The following is a 22,283-nucleotide window of genomic DNA, read 5'->3' on the forward strand; positions in this document are numbered from 1 at the left end:
TGAACAGTGAGACATACAATTGATAATCTGAGCATGAATTTTGCAAGCCCAAGTGTACTGATTGCCTTCCTCCACAAGCCATTTTTGCTCTGCAATTACTTACTTTGGACAGACACAAAAGGATAGGGTAACATGCCCTTGATGGCCTGAGCAGCTAAGAGAGCTGCAGCAGCTTCTGTGTTCTGAAAGCATTGCTCCGAATCCTCTGCACACTGACGGTTGTCAATCTCCAGGAACACCCTGGTGCTGCAGAAACACAGTAAAAGGGCACAGAAGTCAGCAACAGAAACTTTCGCTAAAGCACTAGGTTAAACTGCGGCCTTTTAAGTTAATCTTTCCACCCCAGCACTGAATTTGGCAGTTGCAATAGCTTTACATTTCCCCATAAAAACATAGATGGGCTACAGCCCCAGAAGGTCCAGAATGCCCCTGAGAGCTACCAGCATAACAAGACCGGAGAAACACAAAGGCATCCACTCACCCAATGACCTCTTGCTCTAGTTCTCTGTGCTTGCGAATGACCACAAGCGATCGCCGACTCCGTGCTGCTGATTTCTCCCCATAGTATGGGAATACCATGGGGTTTCCCTGGGAGTCCAGCTTGATTCTCAGATTGGTATGCAGGAGAGTTCCCAAAGTACGCAAGAAGCTGCGAACATCACCCAGCAACTCGTCAGGGGGCATCAAGACCACAATGATTAGGGTCCCTTCTGCCAGCTTCTCAGCTTTGTCACCAGCACAGTCCAGACCATCCCAGCCACACTCCTCACTATTACAGCCCTGGTCACAGCGGCCATCTGCGTAGTGATCTGCACAATACTTGTCATACCTAGAACAGTGAAAGGGTTACAGGCAGCATATAGGACATACAAGTTCTGTACAGTATACCTGCAGTCTAGGGGCCAAGGCCTTACACTCTTCATAATCATTTGAGGTAAAATAACACTCATATTCAGGATATAAGGAGAAGAAATATAACCCCAGGATAAGCTTGCAATCTGGCAGGGTGGAAGTAGGAAGCACAGAACGCTCCAAGAACATGTGGTTCAATTCTGGTACCAGTGGAAGAGAACTGCTTATTCTGTTTACTAAGATAATGCTGTAACACCTCCTGCCTCACCAAGGGAGAATCATCACAGCAAAGCTGTAGCATTTATCACAAATAACTGAAGAGAAAGAAGTGCCACGACAAACAAGCTAGAAAACACATTCAGAGGTAGCAAATACAGCTGGGATAAAAATCCAGGTATTGTTGGTATGGAGTGAAATTCAGGATAGGAGGCAGTACTATTAAAATCTAGTACAAGGTGAAATGCCTCCTATTTACATTTCCACAGAAAGCAGGGCACATCCATCAAGCAGGTTAACACATTACCGTTGCTCAAGCTATCAGCTTAGTTCACAGCATACAAATTCCAGAACTTCTTTCCAAAAATAGATGAAAAGTACACAAAGCAGCGGAAACTCCTTGATGCCAAACTTTCAGCAAGAGCAAGGACCAGCAACAGAAACAACGGAAGAGATGGGAGCAGCAGGCATGAAGCGTACCAACTACTGAAAGCACTAGCAGGAGGTATATTAGTGACACAGAGAAACCATTCTCAGGATCAAGCCTTACTTGCATGTTTTGCTATTTTGCTGGCATTCAAAGTTGTCAAACAGGCACTCGGGTGTGTTGCAGAACTCATCACACTGTCCATTGAAAAGCATCCAGCAGCGCAATGAAGAGGAGCAGTTGGCCCAAGGATCTTCCATTGTCAGGGAGCAGTCGCCTCCATCCCACTGGCAAGCATGAGTGTTACAGTCTTCATCACAATAGCCATCTTTTGCTTTTTCCGCACACTGGGAATCCAAACATCCTCGGGGCTCTGGGCTGAAAGTTACCGGCTGTTCACACTGGCTGCCTTGGGTGTGAACAGGGCACTGACAATAATAGTAAGGAGGCTGAGAATGAGGGTGGCAGCTTCCACCATTCTGGCAGGGGGCACGGGCACAACCCGTGTTTGTCTGGCATTCCTCTCCCACAGACAGCTTGGGGCAATAGCACCGTGGACCAGAAGATGTTTGGATGCACTGCTCCCCCTTCTTGCATTTCACTTGTCCACAAGTACTGTGGCTGCTGAACTCACATTTTGCTCCAGAATAACCCTACGGGGGAAAAAAAAGGCAAAACAACCAGGCTCACAAACTTATTCTTCAATGCTCCGAGGGTTGGAGGCAAGGTGTCACCTTTCTCCCCCATAATTCCTCTAGCCCCATTGCAGGAGCCATGATTTTCTGGATCTAGCCTCAGGGATAAACTAGGAACTTAAAAGGCTCCGTTACATTTTGAAATGGACTTAGAAGAGCCATGAACAAGGGGAATCTTGCAGGAAGCACAGAGAACACAGGATAGCAAAAATTTAATGCTAGGTTTAAGACAGAAAAGCCAGCTATCCTGCCTCAACAGCAGAATTGTTTGGGGTAACAACAGGCAGCATCACTCACCTAGGGTACCTGGAAGCCCTGGGTTTCCCAGCTAAGTAGATAAACTAAAGGATGTGGGTAAAGAGTGTCCCAGGACACAGCTTTCCAAGTAGTACAGAAAAGATAACCTTAACCTACGGTGGACCAGTGAAACTAATGAGACTGTAGCCAGAGAACTCTACAGCTGAGGCAGGCAATCCAGTTTCAGGATACTGTGCTTACCGGAGGACACTGGCAGATGAACCCATCCGGCATATTGCTGGCAACAGCACAGGTACCTCCGTTCTGACAAGGCTTCCGGGGACACACATCTATGACACTCTCACAGTGACGACCTGAGATGTACACACATGGGGAGAAGAGAGCAGAGAAACGTGTGAGTGTGCGTATCAAAAAGCCATCACAAAGCAAACCACTCCAATGACTAGCCAACGAGCCAAACACTTCAGTGAGACCTTCCCCTCAGAACAGGTAGGGAACATCTCTTCAGATAACACATGGTCTCTAAGTAGCTGCCAAAGTAGTGGTAGAGGAAGGCACAACCCCAGAATCCACAAGGGGTATTTGGAGACAGTCCACCTTGGCTGAAGGTGCTGTACCACATGAATTTGGCGGTTCCTAAGACTTCTTTACTTTTTGGGAGATGCTCAATGAATCCAAAGGCAAATCACTCTCTAACCATGAATGAACAACCCTCAGGGCCAGATGCAACATGAGCAAATAGTACAAGCAAGCAGAGCCTCCTCAGACTGATCAGCTAGACAGAGAGGTCTTACTGCACTGACTAGCATTTGCAGCAGCTCCCAGAGTCAAACTCTGACACCAGACGTTAAAAAGATGAAGACGACCTAAGCATGACTCGGACCCCCTAAGAAAAAATTAATAGAAGTCTCCACACATGTGCAGCCAAGACTGACTGCTCACAGACAGGAGCAGACAGAGCAGGATGGCCCACGGAGTCCTGGCATCCTATCAGTCACAAACCACAGCAAAGCCACCCCCGTCCCCTCCCAGGCAGAAGGGTCAATGTGGAATGCGCAGAAGACGAACAGCTAGAGCAAGAAGCACGCTCCCCCTCTGTGCCTAACATTTCCAGACAGATTTCATGTCTGAGACACAGCAGCTCTTCCTGCTCCTCCTAGGGTGCAGCAGGTCTGCACTCCCCACGCCCCAAGTTCCAGCAACCCTTCCATGAGAGCCAGAAGCAACATGAAGCATAATTCATAAAAGCAAGCTTAACAGATGGGCTTAAATATAAACCTATCTGATGACCTGCACCAGTGTCCCACTAGCTAGCCTGGCTCCACTTCCCTCATATGTTGCTCTTTTAGGAACTTCTTTTGTCAGTCTAGGTAATGCATTCAAGAACTACTACTGAATTCTTCAGATGTATGTCTCTGTGATTTCTTTGCATCTGACAATCACAAATTTAGTGGAAAATCACAGCATCTTTAAATTTTAAGAAAAAAAAAGAGTAAAAACTACCGGTAAAGCATGCAGAGAAAGTCACTGGTAAGCAGGGAAAGTGAAAGGTTTTAACGGAGGAAAACTGAATATATAAGAAGTTAAACTGACATGGAAACTGGAAAGCTGAAAGTTAAGACACATCTGGAGACTATTAGCCCAAACTTAGGCCCAGTGGGAGGCAGAAAGCAGAATAGCAGCAATACTAACAAAGAAGAGATCTAGAGAGAGAGAGACATAAGTTTGCGTAGTGTAAAATTCTTGCAAAGTTGTGATTCAAAGTTGGATTGTGGAAGGATCACATCACTAAGCTAGGAATGTACAGTCTGTCTATGCATAGAGTATTCCATCCTGACCACATCACCAATGTAAGGAAGAAAGGGAGTGAGGAGTAGAAAAGCAGGCCAGAAGCTAATTATGGATACCATGACACTGATTTATAGAGAAATTTCATATGCTGCTTTGCAAAAGGATAAGCCATGGAGAAGCTGACACGTGAACAGTTACACTTCCAATATTAGAAATGTGAAATTATGAAGGAGAGAAAAATACCACAGAAAAAAAATCCTGGCAGCCAAGCGTCTCAGGAGATTCCTTTGTCTGAGACAGCTCTGGAAGCCAAATTTCTTAGAAGGTTTAAAAGAAAGATTGGTTTAAAAACTGAGACATGGTGTAGGGAAACAATCAGATATTGTCAAGGGAAGTGGCTAGATAACAACACTGCCAGAAAGGGAAAGAATGACCATTTTTCAAGACATTACTCTGAAATTGGAAGCATGTTCACGACTACTCACCAGTAAAAGCACTACGACAGATGCATGTATAATCATTTATCAGCTGAACACAGTCCAGACTTCCACGAGGGTTACAAGGATTAGAGAGGCATTCGTTGATGTCTCCCTCACATCGCTCGCCTGCAAAGCCTGGGAGACAAATACAGCTGTAGCCCCCGATCTGGTCAATGCACTGCCCTCCATTAAAGCAGCGGGGTACTCCTGAGTCTGAAACACAGTCGTCGACGTTCTCCTCACAGAAACGACCTGTCAAGACAGTAAAAAGTAACAATTTGAGGATACGGTGTCATGGCCTCATTTCCTACACTGCTCATCAAGTTTTAAGACCATGTCACACACAGTCCCAGATATAAACAGGTAAAGATCCCAACTTAATGCAATCCATACCCCGTGCAGACAGCCAGTCTCAGATCAGACCTAGGGAGCATGTGTTTTAGATCCAGGCTGTTCTCAATGGTAGGTCATACTGGTATTTAGCAGTTTTCATGCTTGACTTAAATTAAGGGCATAATTAAAAACACAAAACCAAAACAAAACCAGAAAAGATGCACTCAATTTAGCCCTGCAACTGAACATAGCCAGAGAGCCCTGTGCTGCCCTTGCAAGGCTGCGAGCTTCCCACCATTCATTTAACTTGATGGTAACCCTGAAACTTGGCAAAGAAGATTTGCAGCAACATTATTAAAACAGGCAACAACAAACCAACAGAAAAGCAACTGTGATAAAACACAGATTCCTGGCCAGCATGCCATTCCTGCAGCTTGACTTCTGGGGACTTACAGTAAACTCTCAACACCTACTAGGGATGGCAGTTTCTCCCTCCCCCTACGGGGTACCCTTTCAAGAGACAATGCCTGGTACTGGTTCTGCCTTCACCACACAGTGTAACGGATAAAAGGGGACAGAGAGGGTGAGTTGAGCAAGGAGTTTTGTCTGTTAATATAGTTGATTCATCTGGAGCAAGTAAAGCCATTCACCTAAACATGGAGGATGCTTACACTGGCATCAGTAAAGTATTCATTTCAAACTGGGCCAGGGACAAAAGCTAAGTCTTGATATCATAAGTAATTATATCAATCTTTCCTAATTCCTTTCATTTACAAAAAAAAAATTGTCATATCCAAAAACTAATTCATCTCAACAAATAAAGACCGAAGAATTAAAAGCAATACATTCAGAACCTCTCAAAGGAGGATGGGTGCTTTAAGACAACACAGAAGTTCTGGCAATGCAGAAATTGGTACATAAATACACACTTTGATCTGGAGACATAAGAAGCAACTTTTTTTTTTTTTTTAAATTGGAGAACCAAATTAAGAACAAGACATGAAGAATTGCTAATGCAATGATTTACAATGAAATAAACCCTTATCCAGACTGGGGAGATGTGCTGACAGCCACACTAAAGTGAATGAACTGGTAATATGCATGGGCAGGAGGCAAATATATTAGATTATTTTATAATTTTACTTAAATTTACTTTATGAACCAAGAATTTACTTCTATCTGACACACACCTGGAGATTTTGCCTACATTGAGATGACACACTTCAGAAAGAAAAAGTAAGTTCAGAGGAATGTAAAATCTTTAACTGACTTGAGAAATAAACTTAAGAAAAAAAATCAAGTGAGAAAACATTCAATGATGGGTTAAAATGTGCAATCCTGAACATTTTCAAAGGTAGAAGTCAGGGCCATCAGGTCAGATATAACAGGGAAATGGAAGGTTAGGTTTCAAGAAACATGACATTAAACAGGCTGTGGAATCATATTTCCTGAAAACCACCATTATGTAACTGTGGACTTTAAAAAAAAAAAGGGGGGGGGGCGGCTTTTAATAAAAGAGCTCAAATTTGCTGAAATAGTTCAAGGTAGCCCAGAGGCACTGAACTTCTTTTCCACAAAAGACTCCAGAACAGAGGACAATGCAGGGCCAAAATTTAAACAAGCAAAGGACACTGCAAGAACTAAGCAAGTTTTCTGTATATTTCATAGCATTTTAGCCAAAAAGAAACCTTGGATTTACTATATCAAAATGGATAGTGTTTGGAGAGACCTTAACAGTAATCTAGTCCATTCCCATTTCCAAAGACAGATCATACATTCCCAAAGGACACTGTCATGACCTATTCCTTTAAAAGAAAAAAAAGAAAAAAGAAAAAAAGAAAAAAAAACCCAGCATTTATTTTTAATGAGAAAATATGTATCTCAAGGGATTCAGTGCACTTTGGGAACATTCTTCAAAGAAAATAATGCATTCCCTTTAGACTCTGCGTCATGAAACCAGTAGTCAGAAAGGAAAATTCACTCTTGTAACATTCACTTAATTGCTGAGCTTCATACCCCGAGTTCCTGGTGGACAGGAGCACTTGAAATGATTGACGAGGTCTATACATGTTCCTCCATTCTGGCAGGGCTGAAACTGGCACTCATCCACTTCATATTCGCAGTTGACACCCTGGTATCCAGGCACACACTGCCAGTATAAAAATAAGTGTGAATAATCTCCTAACAGATACATTAGTAGACATCTCAGAAAGGCTAACACAGACAAAACAAACCCTCAATGGGACAGATTATGACTGCCTTTGTAGCTACACAACTGCAAGTGATTTCAAGGGCTGCACAGCCAGCCAGCTTAAGCACACAACTTGACCATGTGACGGCTCAACAGCACACTGCATGTTTGAATTTGAGTGACTTTATTCCTGCAAAATATAGTGATCAAATCCTGACTCCCTTTAGCACTGAGACTGGCTTAGTAGTTTTGACTTCAGGTTTATATAAAACTCATCCTTTCCTTCTGAGCATGAGCTTCCAAGGTGTTCTACCATTCTGAAAAGCTTAGGAAGGTTGATATACCATAATCTCATGGTCTACACTGCTTTCTGCATCAGCTGTAGGAAACAAAGCAGTGGAAGGCATCTCCCACTCTGAGAGGCAAGGGATACTTTGCCCATACAATAGGGAGAACACAACATTTCTTTAATGCATTCTACATGTATTTTAATATAAAACACGCCTCGGGCAAAAAATTTTTCAAGATAAGAACTCCATCTCCAAAGAGGCAAGGAGTTCAAATGTCCATCAACCACACCCCCTTACAATCACACCTCTAATTCAGTCTTACAAGCCTCTCAGGAGCACTGCTTCTGCCACTGCTAAATTAAAAATTCTTTCCAGGTGCAGGTTGCTTTTATGCCCTCTTTGAAGCTATTCTACCACTTGCATGTGTTTCTGATTTCTTTTGATTCCTTTGCATTACAATGCTCTAAATGTTTAGACCTCTTCCTACTAAACCACCATGTATTACCTCGCACTGGTATCCACCCAGGTGATCCTGACAGGTAGCACCGTTCTGGCAGGGGCTGGAGTCACACTCATCCAGCTGCACCTCACAGTAACTGCCAGTGTAACCCACCTGGCACTGACAGTGGTGCGTGTTTCCAACATTGAGGCAATGACCAGAGTGCTGGCACAACTGGTCCACTGTGACTCCTGAAACAAAGTTAAATAAAGTGAGCAAACACGTAAAACACGCTTGCCGCCAGTGTTGGTAGCTCAGCCAGGAATGAATATGGGCTAGACCCAATGAACTGAAAAGTTGAAACTCAAAAATTGAAGAGTTACTCTTTAAATTACAGTGGGTCAGAACCACAACTGGCTTCCAAATGAAGTCACTGCTCTATCCCCTTTGGATCATCAGCATCAACACTGGCATGAAGTATTTGTATTGCTGTATTATTTTACCACAGGCTGGTGAATACACATCTGAAGTACTACTGTTGCAATATAAAGGTTCAATGTTTGTACCTAGAATGTCTGCAAAAGGTACGGGAGCTCAACACCCGTCTCCTTCGACACTGAATCTGCTTGTTTGGATTTCCTGGACTGAAAATGGCATGACACTGTCCATCAGCCTGGGCTACAAGCCACCTTCCAGGAAGAAATTCACTTAAAACCCAAATCTTTTACATGTACATCACCTGAAGCAGGAAATTACTACTTTGGGGGGCCATGGTATTACCTATATAGCTAAATAGTGCACTTAGTAGCCATATTCTCTGGGAGAATACTTACAAAGATCATGAGTTACAAGATGCCTTTCTTGTACAAGGACAACATGTCTTAAACCTGGCCTGCCTGGGATTTAGCGGAAAGGCATAAATAGCTGATGTATTTTCCAAAAAGGCAGTCCACGTAAAAGATTATTACTGAAACTTTGAGACTTCATAAAATACTTAATTCTTCTTTTCTAATATTTTTATGGTAGAAGCTAGCTTCTTATGTCAGGGAGAATCAAGAAAGCCTTGACTCCCAAATACAACCTTGCAGAGAGTTTTTTATCTTTAGATATCATGATCGACCACCTAGAGGCAAAGCTCTCTGGGATTTCCAATGCATGCTGTGTTCACAGGCATATGGGGAAAGGAAGCGCAGATTAACGATGCATAGGGAAATGTTTTCAGTTAAAGCACAGAGGATGCTTATTTACCCCTTTGTGAAGCTGCCACTTGACACGAGACGTTGGGCACATCGCAGTAAGCACCAGTCCAGCCAGATGGACAGACGCATCGAGTCTGGGCTCCACTCTGGACACATGTGCCTTTATTCTTACAGGGAGACTTACTGCACAGATCCATAAGTGCCTGGAGAGAAAAAAAACATGACGTGATATATGGCAAGCGCAGTAGGAAACACTACTCAGAGTACAAGTTCAAGAAGCAAAGAAAGGAAGCTCTGCAAAACTGGTTCCATGTGGCACTGGAAAGAAAGGGACAGTACTTCCCAAGTCTAAGCCAGGTGCTTCACTGACAGTCTCAAGAGCTCATATGCCTAGGAAAGTGCAAACATACAGAGAAGTAAACCCCAGATGGCAGCATCATTTCAAGAGTAAGCTGATCCTCACACCTTGCTATGCAGAGGGATCTTTGGCTGGCTGGGTTTGAGAAAATTCAGTTTTATCTCAGACTAGGCTTCTAATTCCACATCAGTAGGAGGCTTCCAGCTATCAACAGTAACAGGTGCCCTTTCTTCTCCCAAACTCCCCCCATCTTCACTGCTTTTTGAGGATGACAGATGTGTTCCACATTTTGATCTTTGCTTTTCCTTTTTGTCATTAGCTCACCATACCTGCTTTTAGCCCCACTTGCCCTAGTATGGTCTCTCTTTTTCCTGTCTTCTGAGATTCAATTGAACCCCCCTGACTGTTTTATGAACTGAAGATGGGCCAAAGTATACTGCTTTTCTTGATTCCTTATATAAAAAAACAGTTTCCAACACTTGATTCCTTATATAAAAAAAGTTTCCAACAGAGAGACTAAAACTCAGTAAATCATCATATGGAAGTGGAGTGAGGACCCAAAATAACTCTGTCTGACCTAATACAAACCAGCCACTAACCATCATTTCCTTTTTGAGCACTTAGTCTTCAAAGTAATTCAGCTATTTGATTGATTACAAGCTGACTTGAGGGAAGGATGAGGTTTTTAAAGTGAGTAGTGCTGAATTTTGGCTGTAAAATGCAATTTCAACTGCAGAAAGTTCTGCTTTTCAGATGCAAACTGTCTGCTCACAAAGATTAAAGTAGAAAAATCTGTGCTTTCACAGGCAACCAAAAAGAAACTTGGAATTAAGTTTTATCACATGTAGTTGAGCGTGAAGAAGAAAAACACCAAGCCTCTTCCTTCTGCATTTATAATGAGTAGCTGACTGTTTTACATGCAAATTCTATAACTTATGAATCATTGTCTGATTTTGTGCTGCTTATTTAGCTTTGCTAATTAGGTCAAGACAGTTTACCACTAAGACAAGAACTACAGTGTAGCTGTAATCTATAAATCTCTCCAATACAGCTTTGAATAGTACTTATAAATTTAGAAAGTTCTGATTCCTTGTATAAAATGAGTAATACATTATGATCAAGCTTCTCCGAACATAAAGCAGACTTTCTGAGAATCCACAACATTTAATTTGGGGACAGGAACATTAATCCTTTTCTCAAGTAAAAACAAAGCAAACATAACAGAAGAGGAACTACTGAACTTCACAGTACTTTGCAATCACTCTCAATGCTAATTCTCCCAATGAGGTTTAAGTGGCATGCCCAGAATGCATAATTAGGGTATCAGAGGGGTTGCTTTTTTATATCACTTCATTACTTTGCATTCACTTCCTCCATTAGCAATACCTAGAAGCAGACCTGACAATTTAATGTCTAGCAACACAATTCTGGAAAAGCACCTCCCCCACTGCCACTAAAATGCTTCTTCTAACACCCACTGCTTTACAAAGACACATTGGCACGAAAGACACGTTGCAAAATCCTTACAAAATTGTAGTGTTTTCCAGTAGTTTGAAGAAATTCACAGATTTTTTTTTTTTTAATGGCAGCACTCAGGCTGCTTATGAAGGAAGCCAATATAGTCTTTACTGTTCCAAAGCTAGAAATAGTCTCAAATCATTCTTGCTGTTTCAATAAGCACAGAATAAAAAGAAAAAGCTCTGATTTGAAAAATTAAATCAGCATTCTGTTTCCACTGTGATATGCCAAGTTTAAAGTCTAATAGGTACTAGTCAGCCATTTACAGTATGGGTTTGCAGCTCCTATGCTCAACTGTGGAAACCTTTGTAAATTGCCTGAACTTAAGTCTAAAAGTAAGGCTAGAGATTTTTATTGAGGTTGTTAACAGGACAATCACACCAGTTACTGCCCCAAAATGTCTTCTGGCTTCTTAGGGAAAAGAAAAATCAACAATCAACCCGGAATAACTACACCTCCCTGTACAAAATAGAACAGTTAAACCAAGGTCCTGCTAATCAGACTGATATTCTGCCACTTAAAGTGGTGGGTTTTTGTCTTGGTTTGTGTGTGTTTGGTGTTTTTTTTAATACAGGGCTCTGCCTTCAATCAGGACAATTTTATGCTTCAAATGAAATGCAGCCATTTTCAAAGCTAACAGCTGTTTTTCATTTAAGAAGAAAACTAATCTAGAAAGTTCCAAATGACACCTGTCCTCATCAATAACAAAGCATTTTTCTCCTCCTTATAACTAAACACTTTTGATTTCCAGATTGTTGAACAGGGGCACCCGCTCTGTTAAGATGGAGGTGCTGGACTTATTTTTCCCTTGGGTAGCAGGCCAGAGAACCGGAACTGAAGGAACAGGAGCTCTGCCATGTTTAGTACCTCACATCTAACTCGATCACTTCTGCTGTTGGACAGTTCAAACAGCAGTGCCCTGTGCAAAACGGGCAAGAAAATGTCACCCACCTGACAGTTCTTCCCAGTATAACCTAAAGGACATATACATCGGTATGTGCCTGGGCTGTCCACGCAAGAGCCTTTGTTCAAGCAAGGATGTGAATTGCACTCATTAATTTCCGTGAGGCAGAAGGGTCCTGTAAACCCCACCGGACACTGGCAAGTAAAGGAATTGATCCCATCCACACAAGTACCTCCATTGAAACAGGAGCTGCAAGAGAGTGAGAACAAAGGTAAGCGGAGACAAAATGCAATTAGCTCACAGCCAAAACAGCACGTAAACATTACTGAAACGAGAGAGAAAACCAGGGTCTTCTGACCACTGGTAAGTTCCTGCTAAAGCAGCATAAATCAGGTAACAGCAATTCAAGGGGACTCCAGATCACCCTCCAGCTCGCTGTCTTTTACCTTGGCAGGCAAAGAAAGTAAAGCAGGGTTTTAATGAGTGATGGAGGTAACTTATTTGATGAAATCTTCCCAGCTTCAATGTGACCACAAACAGTACTGTACCAGGTAGGCATGTGGCTTGCTCAAACTGATAAATTTTACACAAATTTTATTACAAATTACAATTGTATTACAAATTATGAGAAACAAAACAATTTGCCTTTTTTTTAAAGCTCCAAAGGAGTCACAGGTATATTTTCTCAAGGAAAAAGTTTGTATAACATGCAAAAAACAAGCATGTTCTTCATTGAAATTATGTGAAAGTATTGGTATTGCTAAATCCCTTCCTCCTCTTCTCATGAGAACCTTAAGTCCTTGATTTGTAAAACTACTCATACATGCCCCGGCAGAATTCAGATCAAAGGAATTATCCCCCTCCCCCCAATCTTCTGATCGTAAGAAATTCTGCCAGATTAGGTGTCCTATGGAGAAGTGACTGGGAAAGCTAGGAGAAGCGATGCCTCATGCAAAATTGACTCCTTTTTCCTTCTAAAGAAATGCCTGCCAGGAAACTCCTGCTCCTCTGAAAATAACCCTAGATCAGACTCAAGATAATCAGTTTGATGAAGTACACAAAAAGAATTCATGCTTGTTATCTGTTTTGTGCACTGTCAAAGGGTACTTCCATGAGAGAAGCCACTGACCTACCTCCTTGAACTTCCACTGAAGTTTTAAGTATCTAAATTCTGACCGTGATTACAGTAGAGATGTCAACATTAACCTATTTATCAGAGATGTTCCTCTGCCTTGTGGGCTGAATTCTGTTTTACAGGGAGCAGAAACTGTTTACATTCATGGCAAAACAAGGAGGAGAAGACAGAGGAACTGTCAATCACTTGGCTTGTTTCACTGAAATCAGGTACCCATCTCCAAAAGAAGATGGCACTCTCTCATAGGCAGCTTCTCCCACAAGACACGGAAGAATTATTTGCCAACCATCATGGCGCTCTTAAGTATAGCTCAGTAAATTTTGGTTGAGAAGGTGTGACTGATTTAGCTTGGCAGAGCATTGAAAATTGCTCCATCCTTCATTCATACCTGCAAGACTGGTTTCTGTCCTGACTGATAACGAAAATAAAAACAGGATGAACCTCAAGGAAGAACCAGGCATTCTGCTAAAACACCCAACATACTTCACTTGATTAAACAACTGTTGTGCAAATTAAACACACCCTCATCAGTGACACAATCCTGTTCTTAAACAAAAGATGTTAAAATACTTCCTCGCCCACAAATTCAATTTTGTAAAAAATAAGAAAGATCTTTTCTTTGTGTGCAGAAAACGCATGAGAGTACCAAGAGCTTTGCATTTAGGCACCTTATTTGTTTCTGGTAACTAGACTAGAACAGACTATTTCTAATTTTTTTTTAACCATTTCAAGCTTTATTAGAAATCGTTTCCATTTGAGAATCTGAAGTTACTTACATCAATCCTAACAAAGCTTAAAATAAATATGCAGGCAGATGATGGATACACAGGGTTAACTCTCAAAGAGCTTTTAAAACTACCAAGTGAACCATTTATATAAGGACCAGCTGTTGAGCATTTTAACTCAGTTCCACACCTCCCCCTTAGAAGGACCTCAGGTTTTATCTCAACGCTGCTAAACCTCATCCAATTTGTGAGCATTAAAAGATCTCTGATGATTAAACCTTTCCAGTACAGTATTTGTGGATTTAGTGTTCCTCCTGGTTGCTTCTTCATATTATTTGCAGTCAATAACTCAACTCAGGGCTAATTTATTTTTCCTGCCTTTCTGAGAGTTGGCCATCGCTTCCATTTTTGCAGCTTTTGTATTTCTCCACACAGTAACTGTTCATAACCAATCAATTATTTCCCCTCCCCTATATGATAATGGTATTATAAAAATATAAATTACTTATGTTTTAATAAGCTAGCATCTGTTGCTGTCTTAACGTTTGTTAAACACTGTCATATTCTTCCAATAATGGAACTAAGCTTCTAACTAGTCATGCAAACTGAAGACCAATTTTGACAGGCAAATGCCTTTCAGCTGGTATCCTGCACAAGGTAAGCAAGTTTTCCTTGCATGAATCACAAGTATGTCTCTGTGACAAAAGGCAGGAAAACAGATCCTCATAGTTAAAAACTGCTTCTGAGTAGGACTGACTTCAAGCCACGAGCACACATTGTGTGGCTCCTTAGTGCAGCAGCACAGTTAAGTTATCTCACCTCTCAGTGCATTCATCGATGTTGTTCTCACAGTTGGTTCCCTCAAACCCAGGCTGACACTTGCACGTGTAGCTGTTGACATAGTGGGTGCACGTGCCTCCATTCCTGCATGGTTCACTCAGACATTCATTGGTATCTGTTTGACATTTATCTCCATGAAATCCAGGTAGGCAGATGCATGAGAAGGAGTTTATCCCATCCACACATGAAGCTCCGTTTTGGCAGGGATCTAAGATAGAAGCATTACAGTAAGCGTTAAAATGGGTAACAGTCAAAGGCCAGGCCTAGAGCAGTAGCTTTTGGGGAAAAAGGTGTCACACAGCCCAGAGTGTGACAGACTACTGACAAGTTTTTCTGAGCCACTTTATGGAAGAAATAATTGCAAAGCATTATCAATAACAAATTCACAAGAAGGTGTGGATCAAGACCAAGCTTCAGAGCCTAAAGGTTTCTCTGCTGGGATTTGTTCAGCCAAAACCAACAAAATCAGACCCAAAGTCTCTTGGTTTAAAATTCAAACTCTGCTTTTTTGATAAATGCCTACTAAGAAAGACAATACAAACAGCACAGCAACTGTTTCTTCTTCCTTATCAAGTCTTACTCATAAGAGAACTCAGACCGTTCTCTCTTTTCCAGACACTGCTCAACACACAAAAGAACTTGTGTGCTTCATTTTAAGCATGAAAGTAGTCCAGTCAAATCAAATGTGTATGTGTAAATTAGTATATATATGAGCACTTATGCGTTACTGAGCACTTAGCATTCTTCCCAGTATCAAAGACTGACTGGGGAAAGGCTGGCAGAAAAGGTCACAAATTCATATACAACGTTGGATTCTCCTCACCTCTGCATTTCTTGACATTTTCTTTGTCCCTACCATGATCTTGCTACTTGTGTATCACCATTTGTTGGTCTAAGCCACCCTCTACTACTGTATTCCCTCTACTTCCACAAGTATCAATCTGCCTGAAAGAGCTCTGCCATTCAGTAGTTTCTTCCTGCTTTGCTCCTTCCACTTCTGGATTTAAGACCCACATTCCTCTGTTGGATACTGCCTCTGAAGCCAGTTTCCTTTTCTACTCTGCATTCCCTAGACTAAAAGCCCATGTATATGAAGGCAGGGAAGGAAACTGGAAGGGCGGAGGAAAAGGGGAGACAGGAAGGGGGATGAAAAAAAGGTTACAGAGCAGGTTTTTTTGACCTATGACTATCTTTAAGTACTACTAAAATACAAACTTTAAAATGCAAATAGACTCCACCAAAAATTTGTAGTTCAACATAAGTACAACATCATTCTGTTCACTGGTAAACGAAGAAAACAGATGTGAAAGGTAATTAAAGCTCATTTATTGACTGAGAAATATGCTCACATGATAAAAAATTGTGTTATAAGAGACACACCTGCATCCATTTAAAGGTCATCTGAATACCGCAGAGAAAAAGCACATTCAAAGTGAGACCCCTGGCAGCTACAAAATGTTTTGTCTATGGCGGCCAGCCATTTATGACTGAAGCCAAAAGCTGCGCAATAATTTTCTGTGCCTCACATTTACTGACAGAAAAAGGAGACTCGAGTATCAACTTTTCAATAAGTTCTTGTTGTTGGAGGGTTTGTTTGCTTCATAGATTAAAGACATTTGGCTCAAGCCATGGAAGGTTTTTGTTATGCTAAATGAAATCAGCTGTAGCAGTAATTTGAAATTCTTCTTCAACCTCATGGGTGTGCTGCCTAACAGACAACATGGGATGAATCTCAGCTCTCAGAACACTTAGGAATAGAGAGAGATTTCCCAGCTGTTCAAGAGAGAAAGATGACCACTTTGAAAACGTTTTTACACCCACGTAAAAACTAACAGGACAAGCAATAATTTTGTTGGCTTCAGTAAGCAAAGCTCTGGGTCAATGCACCAACGTGACATTTTTTGTACTGTACCTGTTTGCTCAGAAAGAGGCAATCAAAAGCTTCTGGCATTCTGAGCCAGATGTCAGAAGTTCTTTCAGCAGTGCTGCTTTGGGGTCTCCCACAGTAATTTTTGCTAATAGACTTGTTTGGATCCTTCTCTACAGCAGTCACAAATTTAAATTTTTTTCATTGCAAAACACAACTCTAAATTCATACCTAAAGTCTTTAAGATTTCGGTTTGTTTTTAAGCTATGCTAATAAAAAATAGAGGTGGCTTTTTTTTTTTTTGCTTTGTTTTGTTTTTAAAGCCAGCCAGTTAAAAAATTATAACATTGTGAACTCCTCCAAGGTTAGATAAAGCACTTTTCAAATAGTAACAGATGAACGTTTAAACACATGACACTTCTCAGGAGACTCTGATTTTATCTGATGATGATACAGAATATGCCCAGCAAGAAAAAGAAGTTACTATGTATTTGGTCCCCCTTGTAAACAGCAGTGTCAAGGGCATGAAATTAACATTTGCTTTCTTGTAATACAAACAATTTCAGTACTGATCAGTGTATGGGCTATCCTCCTGCAACTGATACCTATTCCAGAACAGAGTGCCTTCTTGCTGCTTAATTTGCTTTCAAATACGGATTAACTGGAACAGGACCCACTCTTTCCAGAATATTAATGTCAGACAGAGACATTTCAGGAAAGACTGCTATACCCCAGATTCCCACCACACCTCAATCAAGCTTAACACTGAAATACAGGTAAGCCCTGCAGTGTTACTTTAACTTGGTGTATTAAAATTTCAGGCAAATATAATTCTTCATTTGACAGTGCTCCTTATTAAAGTATGTAAACTCTAAGGACCTTTTCAAATTAAGAATCTGGGAACAACAACTGCTATCAGTTAGAACACTGTAGTCCATTTCTAGCAGCTGAACGTGATGGATTTTGACTGCCTTAAACAGGCAAGTCTTACAAAGCTGAGGTTTGGCTTTTTTTTTCTTTTTGGTAAGAGATTATAAAAGAACTTTCAGTATCTGTCAAATAGCAGTCATCAATAGTACAGCAAAACTATTTCTGGGAAAAACTGGAAAACACAGAACAATCTGCTGATACTCACTTGAAAGGCAGTCATCAATGTTACTGTCACAGTCTTCTCCAGTGAAGCCTGGCCGACATTCACACAGGTAACTGCCTTGAATATTATGGCACAGAGCATGGTTTTTGCAGGGCTTTGAGAGACATTCATCAATATCCACTGTACATCTCTCCCCTGAAACACGGAGAGTCCAGAAGTAAGACCCCCATAAGGCAATGGTCAAAAGGCTCAATGCCAATACTGCTCAGCATTGAAAGTACAGTATGTTCCCCATCCACATTACCTTCCCAGCCAGGGGCACATTGGCAGGTGTAGCCTTCAGAGTCAGGAGATTCTTGGCAAATTCCTGAGTTCTCACAAGGATCAGGGGAACAAGGAGCAACCACTACCTGGCAGTTCACACCTGGAGAGCAGAAGGGGAAAAACCAGGAGAGTATGCTGCTAAGAGCTTGGTGCTTCTTGGAAGAATGAATAAAGAGATTGTAACTTGCGTGATTATCCTACACATCAGTGGACAGCATTTCCATATTTGAAAAATCTCAGCAGAAGGAAAAGGAGATCAGAGCACTCCTCGTGGGCTCAGTGGGTACAAGCAGACAGCAGCCATGGTAATTCTGAGTTTAATGCCCCTTCAATTCCCAGTGCATTTATATATCTCAGTCTAACTTTCTTACAAAGAAAATTAAGCTGAGCTGCCACCAGAACATTTCTTAATGAGTCCAAACAAGGCTTAGATATGGTCTTACTAAGTATTCTACTACTGTATCACATCTACATGAACTGGCTGTAATTTAACTTCATACAGCCATGACATTTCCCCTCTTGATTCCTATTTCCATGAAGTTTAATGAAAAGATTAAAATGGCACTAAAGGTGCAATGAAGTGGAAAGGAAAAAGAGAACAGAAACTTCTCTCTGAATTTTCACCTTTGAATCCTTTCTTACAGGTACATCTATATCCATTCAACAGATCCTCACATGTTCCTCCATTCTGGCATGGGTTTGATTTACATTCGTTCCCTTCTGTTGAACAGTAATCTCCTATCCAGCCTGGGTCGCAGACACACTTGTACCTTTAAAGGCAAAACCAGCAGTAATTTTAGAGCATTCTGAAATAACTCCTCTACCAGTTTCTCCTGCAGATTAGTTTTGGTGAGAAAACCAGAAGACCTCTCTTTAGGAGAACCCTAAGTTATGTTTAGATTGCTTACCCCAGCTGTATAGTTTTGAAAATACTGAAAATAAACCCTCCCTTAAAACCACACTTCCCTCCGTTACAGTTTTCACAAAGTGCTCAATCAACCAGCAATATGTTTCTGCTTTGATAAGACCATCTCAACACATTTAAACAAAGACAGAAAAAAAAGATTAAAAAAAGTGGAGGGGAACAATAGGTTCCAAAGATAACTAGACTGATTTAATACAAAGTAATGGTTACAAATGAAAACAGCTGGCTGGGAGCAGGAGCAATCTTCTCCATCACGTTTCAAAATCTGAAGTAGAGCAGCACTCCACCCGTATGATGTAGAACCAAGGACTTGGTGAATCACCCTGGACTCAGGCCACACAACACACACACTGGCCTCCCTCCCTGTCATGCAAACAAGACTTATTTCATCTGGCACCGAGCGTAAGGTGTACATGGGCATAAATATGAATGCAGGTGACAGATGATAGACAAGATGAACCAAAGCATTTGTTTTCCAAGCTTACATGGAGGCTGGATCAGCAATAAAGGCAGCCTTCCTGCCAGCTCCAGGGAAAGTGCTGAATCCTATCCTACAGAGCTACCCGCAGTGGTAAATTGCTTCCTTGGCCAAGTGCTGAAAACACTTTCCAGGATGCAGCACACATCTGGGAGGCACTGCTATTCCATGTACAGTTGGGAAGTTTCACAAACACAAGCCTTACCTCCCCAAACCTGTTGACTCCACAGGTCCTGCGCTCCCAGACTTATCATTACCAAAGAGGTCTGATCCCCTGATCAGCTCCTGAAATCAGCATTTGGTCTTCCCGGATGGGAAGATTCAGAAGCAACTACTGCCATCAAAACAGAGAGTTTTCCTTTTTTCTCTCAGACACGCAACAGTGTGACTAAAGCTGATAAAATCTCAGCCTTGGATACACTGTTCTGAGCCAAATACTGCTCTATCTCCTAGTGTCAAAACTCTGCCTGTTCCTTAATAGAGTATTTGTGTAGCAAGAACAGCAGTAGCCAACAAAGACAGTCTCCACGCTCAACATTTTAGAGTTTGATGGAATAGGTAGCTGCTGCTCCCCAAAGATTCAATTTGGAACCATTTATTATTTTAATTGCATTCACTCTACTCACTTGAATTGCCAAACCCTCCCTTTAGACAGTGGCAGTCCACCCTGCACTACATGCCCACGCAAAGACAGCAAAGAATACAATGCAGGACAGAAAAACTGATGTTGAAACAGCACAGACTGCAGCTGGTGACTAAAGGTCTACACCTTACTCTGATTGTGTCATGGGCAGCAGATAAATCTGGATCCTAATGTGAGAAATTAGAGAAAAATCAGAAACCTGAAGTCAAGATGGAACTCTGGGCAAAGCAAAAAAAAAAAGTATAGAAGGCAGCAGATAAGTTTCATGTGACAATAAGTACATACCCACTAGTAATATGTGTGCAGTTGCCATGGACACAGGGATTACTAAGACAGCCATCTGCCTGTGACTGACAGTGAGGATGATGGTAACCTTCGGGACATACACACCGAAAGCCATTGACTTCATTTATACATGTTCCACCATTATGACAGGGGCTGGATGTGCATTCATCAATGTCCACATTACAACGCGGGCCTAGGAAAAAAAAAAAAACTTACTAAGTAGTATTTCTTATAAGAACATTTGCTTTGCATGTCTGTGAGAACATACATTGAGAGACAACTCAGTAAAGCCAATGCAGCGGTTCAGATCTTGCATGCCTCCATGCTTTAACTGAAGTAAAGAGAAGCATTTTTGAAAGATGCAGCACTTTTCTGTGCCTGGAAAACAGCACTTACACTCAGCAAGTGTTTACAAATGATTAAAGAATCTCAACAGAATTCCACTAAAAATCACTGGTTAATATTCATTAGGAAGACAAAAATCACTCAACTGTATCATGCTTGGAACAAACCTCTTGAGCTCCACTGGTCATAGCACTGCTCTTTTGCTTTGAAAGTACCTACCCTTTGAACAACCAATACTGCCATACTGTCTGCAGTAAATATAGTTCTTGCGGTATATTGCGCAAAAGGGACTCTAAAAAACACCATTTCCTGTTTTGCCTGCCTCTGATTACAACTGCAAGATCCTTGAAGTAGTGACCATAAGATCTTGTGAGGATGGAAAGCTAAACAAAGTGAATGTTGCAGTAAGTTGACAGCATTTTTAACATAAGGAAAGGACAAAGTAACGAGACCCCATGTGATCCAGCTTTTTAAATACGGGAATATGCCAATTCATCATATTACTGAATTATTTTAACAGCATAACAGTAAGAAGTCCAGTAGGGTAACAAATATGGTATGCCAGCAACAAAGAAGACTGAAAGGCAAGAGTGATCAGGATCATGCCTTTTCCTGTTCTGGGGACTAAAGAGTACCACCATGCCAGAACCAAAGGAAGGAAGGAGCGTCAGAAGTTTAGAAAGACGCCAAGAGAAAAGCACAAGACACATGAAACCTCTTAGTGCTATTTCAAATGCATTTCAGACCAATTCTAATTAGAATCATTCAGTAATAAACAGTAACAAACGTGATGAGAAAACTGTTATAAACAGTACCAACTGCCTTACAACAATTATTTTATGAGCGTATTACCCTACATGGCTCAAAACATATTAAGTCCATTATAAACAGTGTTGTGATGTGCTTTAATCATCAGAAGTAGTCCTGATGTAGATCTACAGTTCTAAGCATGGATCCAAAAGTGCCTAAAAGCTTATTTTTTCAGCCCTACTTTTACTGTATTAGATAAGTCTTTATAATTTAAAAAGGAAACAGAACAGACCACACTATGAAAGGGAAGTATTGAAAAAAGCAGTTTATTCAGTTGGAGACTTCAGAGTGGAGAGCAGCTCATTAGAACACTGAGTTAATGCTTTGCTTTCACAGAAAGAAATACCGTTCATAGTCAAAGCCCAACGTACTGTCTAATCAAACACCTCTCTATATTGTCCACAATCTCTCTGTCCCTGGAAAGAAGCTGTAAATAATAAACCGAAGTCACATGGGTTTATTTGTTATAAAACCAAGAACCATGAATTGGACATAATTACCTAACAAGAATGGCATTTCACAGCACAGGTTAGGCCATTTTTCTGCTTGGTAGAACTTGCTGTAATGTAAGACTCTAAGATTCAAAGATTAGAAGGATTTACCGAGATACCAACCGAATCCCTTGCAGTCACTATGCAAAGAACAGCTTCCTTAGCTACCCAGATAACTATCTTCAAAACAACTCAAAGCTATCGGGTAGCTGATTTTACCTGTAAATCCAGGTTTGCAAGCACAATTGTAGCGATTAATGCCATCAATACAGTCCCCGTGAACGCATGGGTTACTTGCACAGTCATCAAAGTTATTTTCACAGTTCACTCCTGGAAAAGAAAGTTAGATGAATAAGGAGGCCAAATCTTACA

At 41.2% G+C, this 22,283-nt stretch overlaps 1 protein-coding gene across 1 annotated transcript in view; it reads right to left on the reverse strand.

Moving 5' to 3' along the window:
- NOTCH2 (notch receptor 2) overlaps positions 1-22,283 on the reverse strand; it is an 88,205-nt gene that overhangs the window by 12,964 nt on the left and 52,958 nt on the right. The window contains exons 12-26 of the mRNA XM_076339814.1: positions 22,131-22,241; positions 20,266-20,458; positions 18,559-18,704; positions 17,915-18,034; positions 17,653-17,805; positions 14,630-14,858; positions 11,998-12,199; positions 9,220-9,373; positions 8,038-8,222; positions 7,068-7,200; positions 4,725-4,970; positions 2,689-2,801; positions 1,619-2,148; positions 482-829; positions 104-246 (exon numbers count right to left, since the gene is read on the reverse strand). Coding sequence (XP_076195929.1) covers positions 104-246; positions 482-829; positions 1,619-2,148; positions 2,689-2,801; positions 4,725-4,970; positions 7,068-7,200; positions 8,038-8,222; positions 9,220-9,373; positions 11,998-12,199; positions 14,630-14,858; positions 17,653-17,805; positions 17,915-18,034; positions 18,559-18,704; positions 20,266-20,458; positions 22,131-22,241 — 3,006 coding nt within the window. The remainder of the gene's footprint in view (positions 1-103; positions 247-481; positions 830-1,618; positions 2,149-2,688; positions 2,802-4,724; positions 4,971-7,067; positions 7,201-8,037; positions 8,223-9,219; positions 9,374-11,997; positions 12,200-14,629; positions 14,859-17,652; positions 17,806-17,914; positions 18,035-18,558; positions 18,705-20,265; positions 20,459-22,130; positions 22,242-22,283) is intronic.

This window comes from Aptenodytes patagonicus, chromosome 5 (assembly GCF_965638725.1).
Source record: "Aptenodytes patagonicus chromosome 5, bAptPat1.pri.cur, whole genome shotgun sequence".
Taxonomy (NCBI): Eukaryota; Metazoa; Chordata; class Aves; order Sphenisciformes; family Spheniscidae; genus Aptenodytes; species Aptenodytes patagonicus.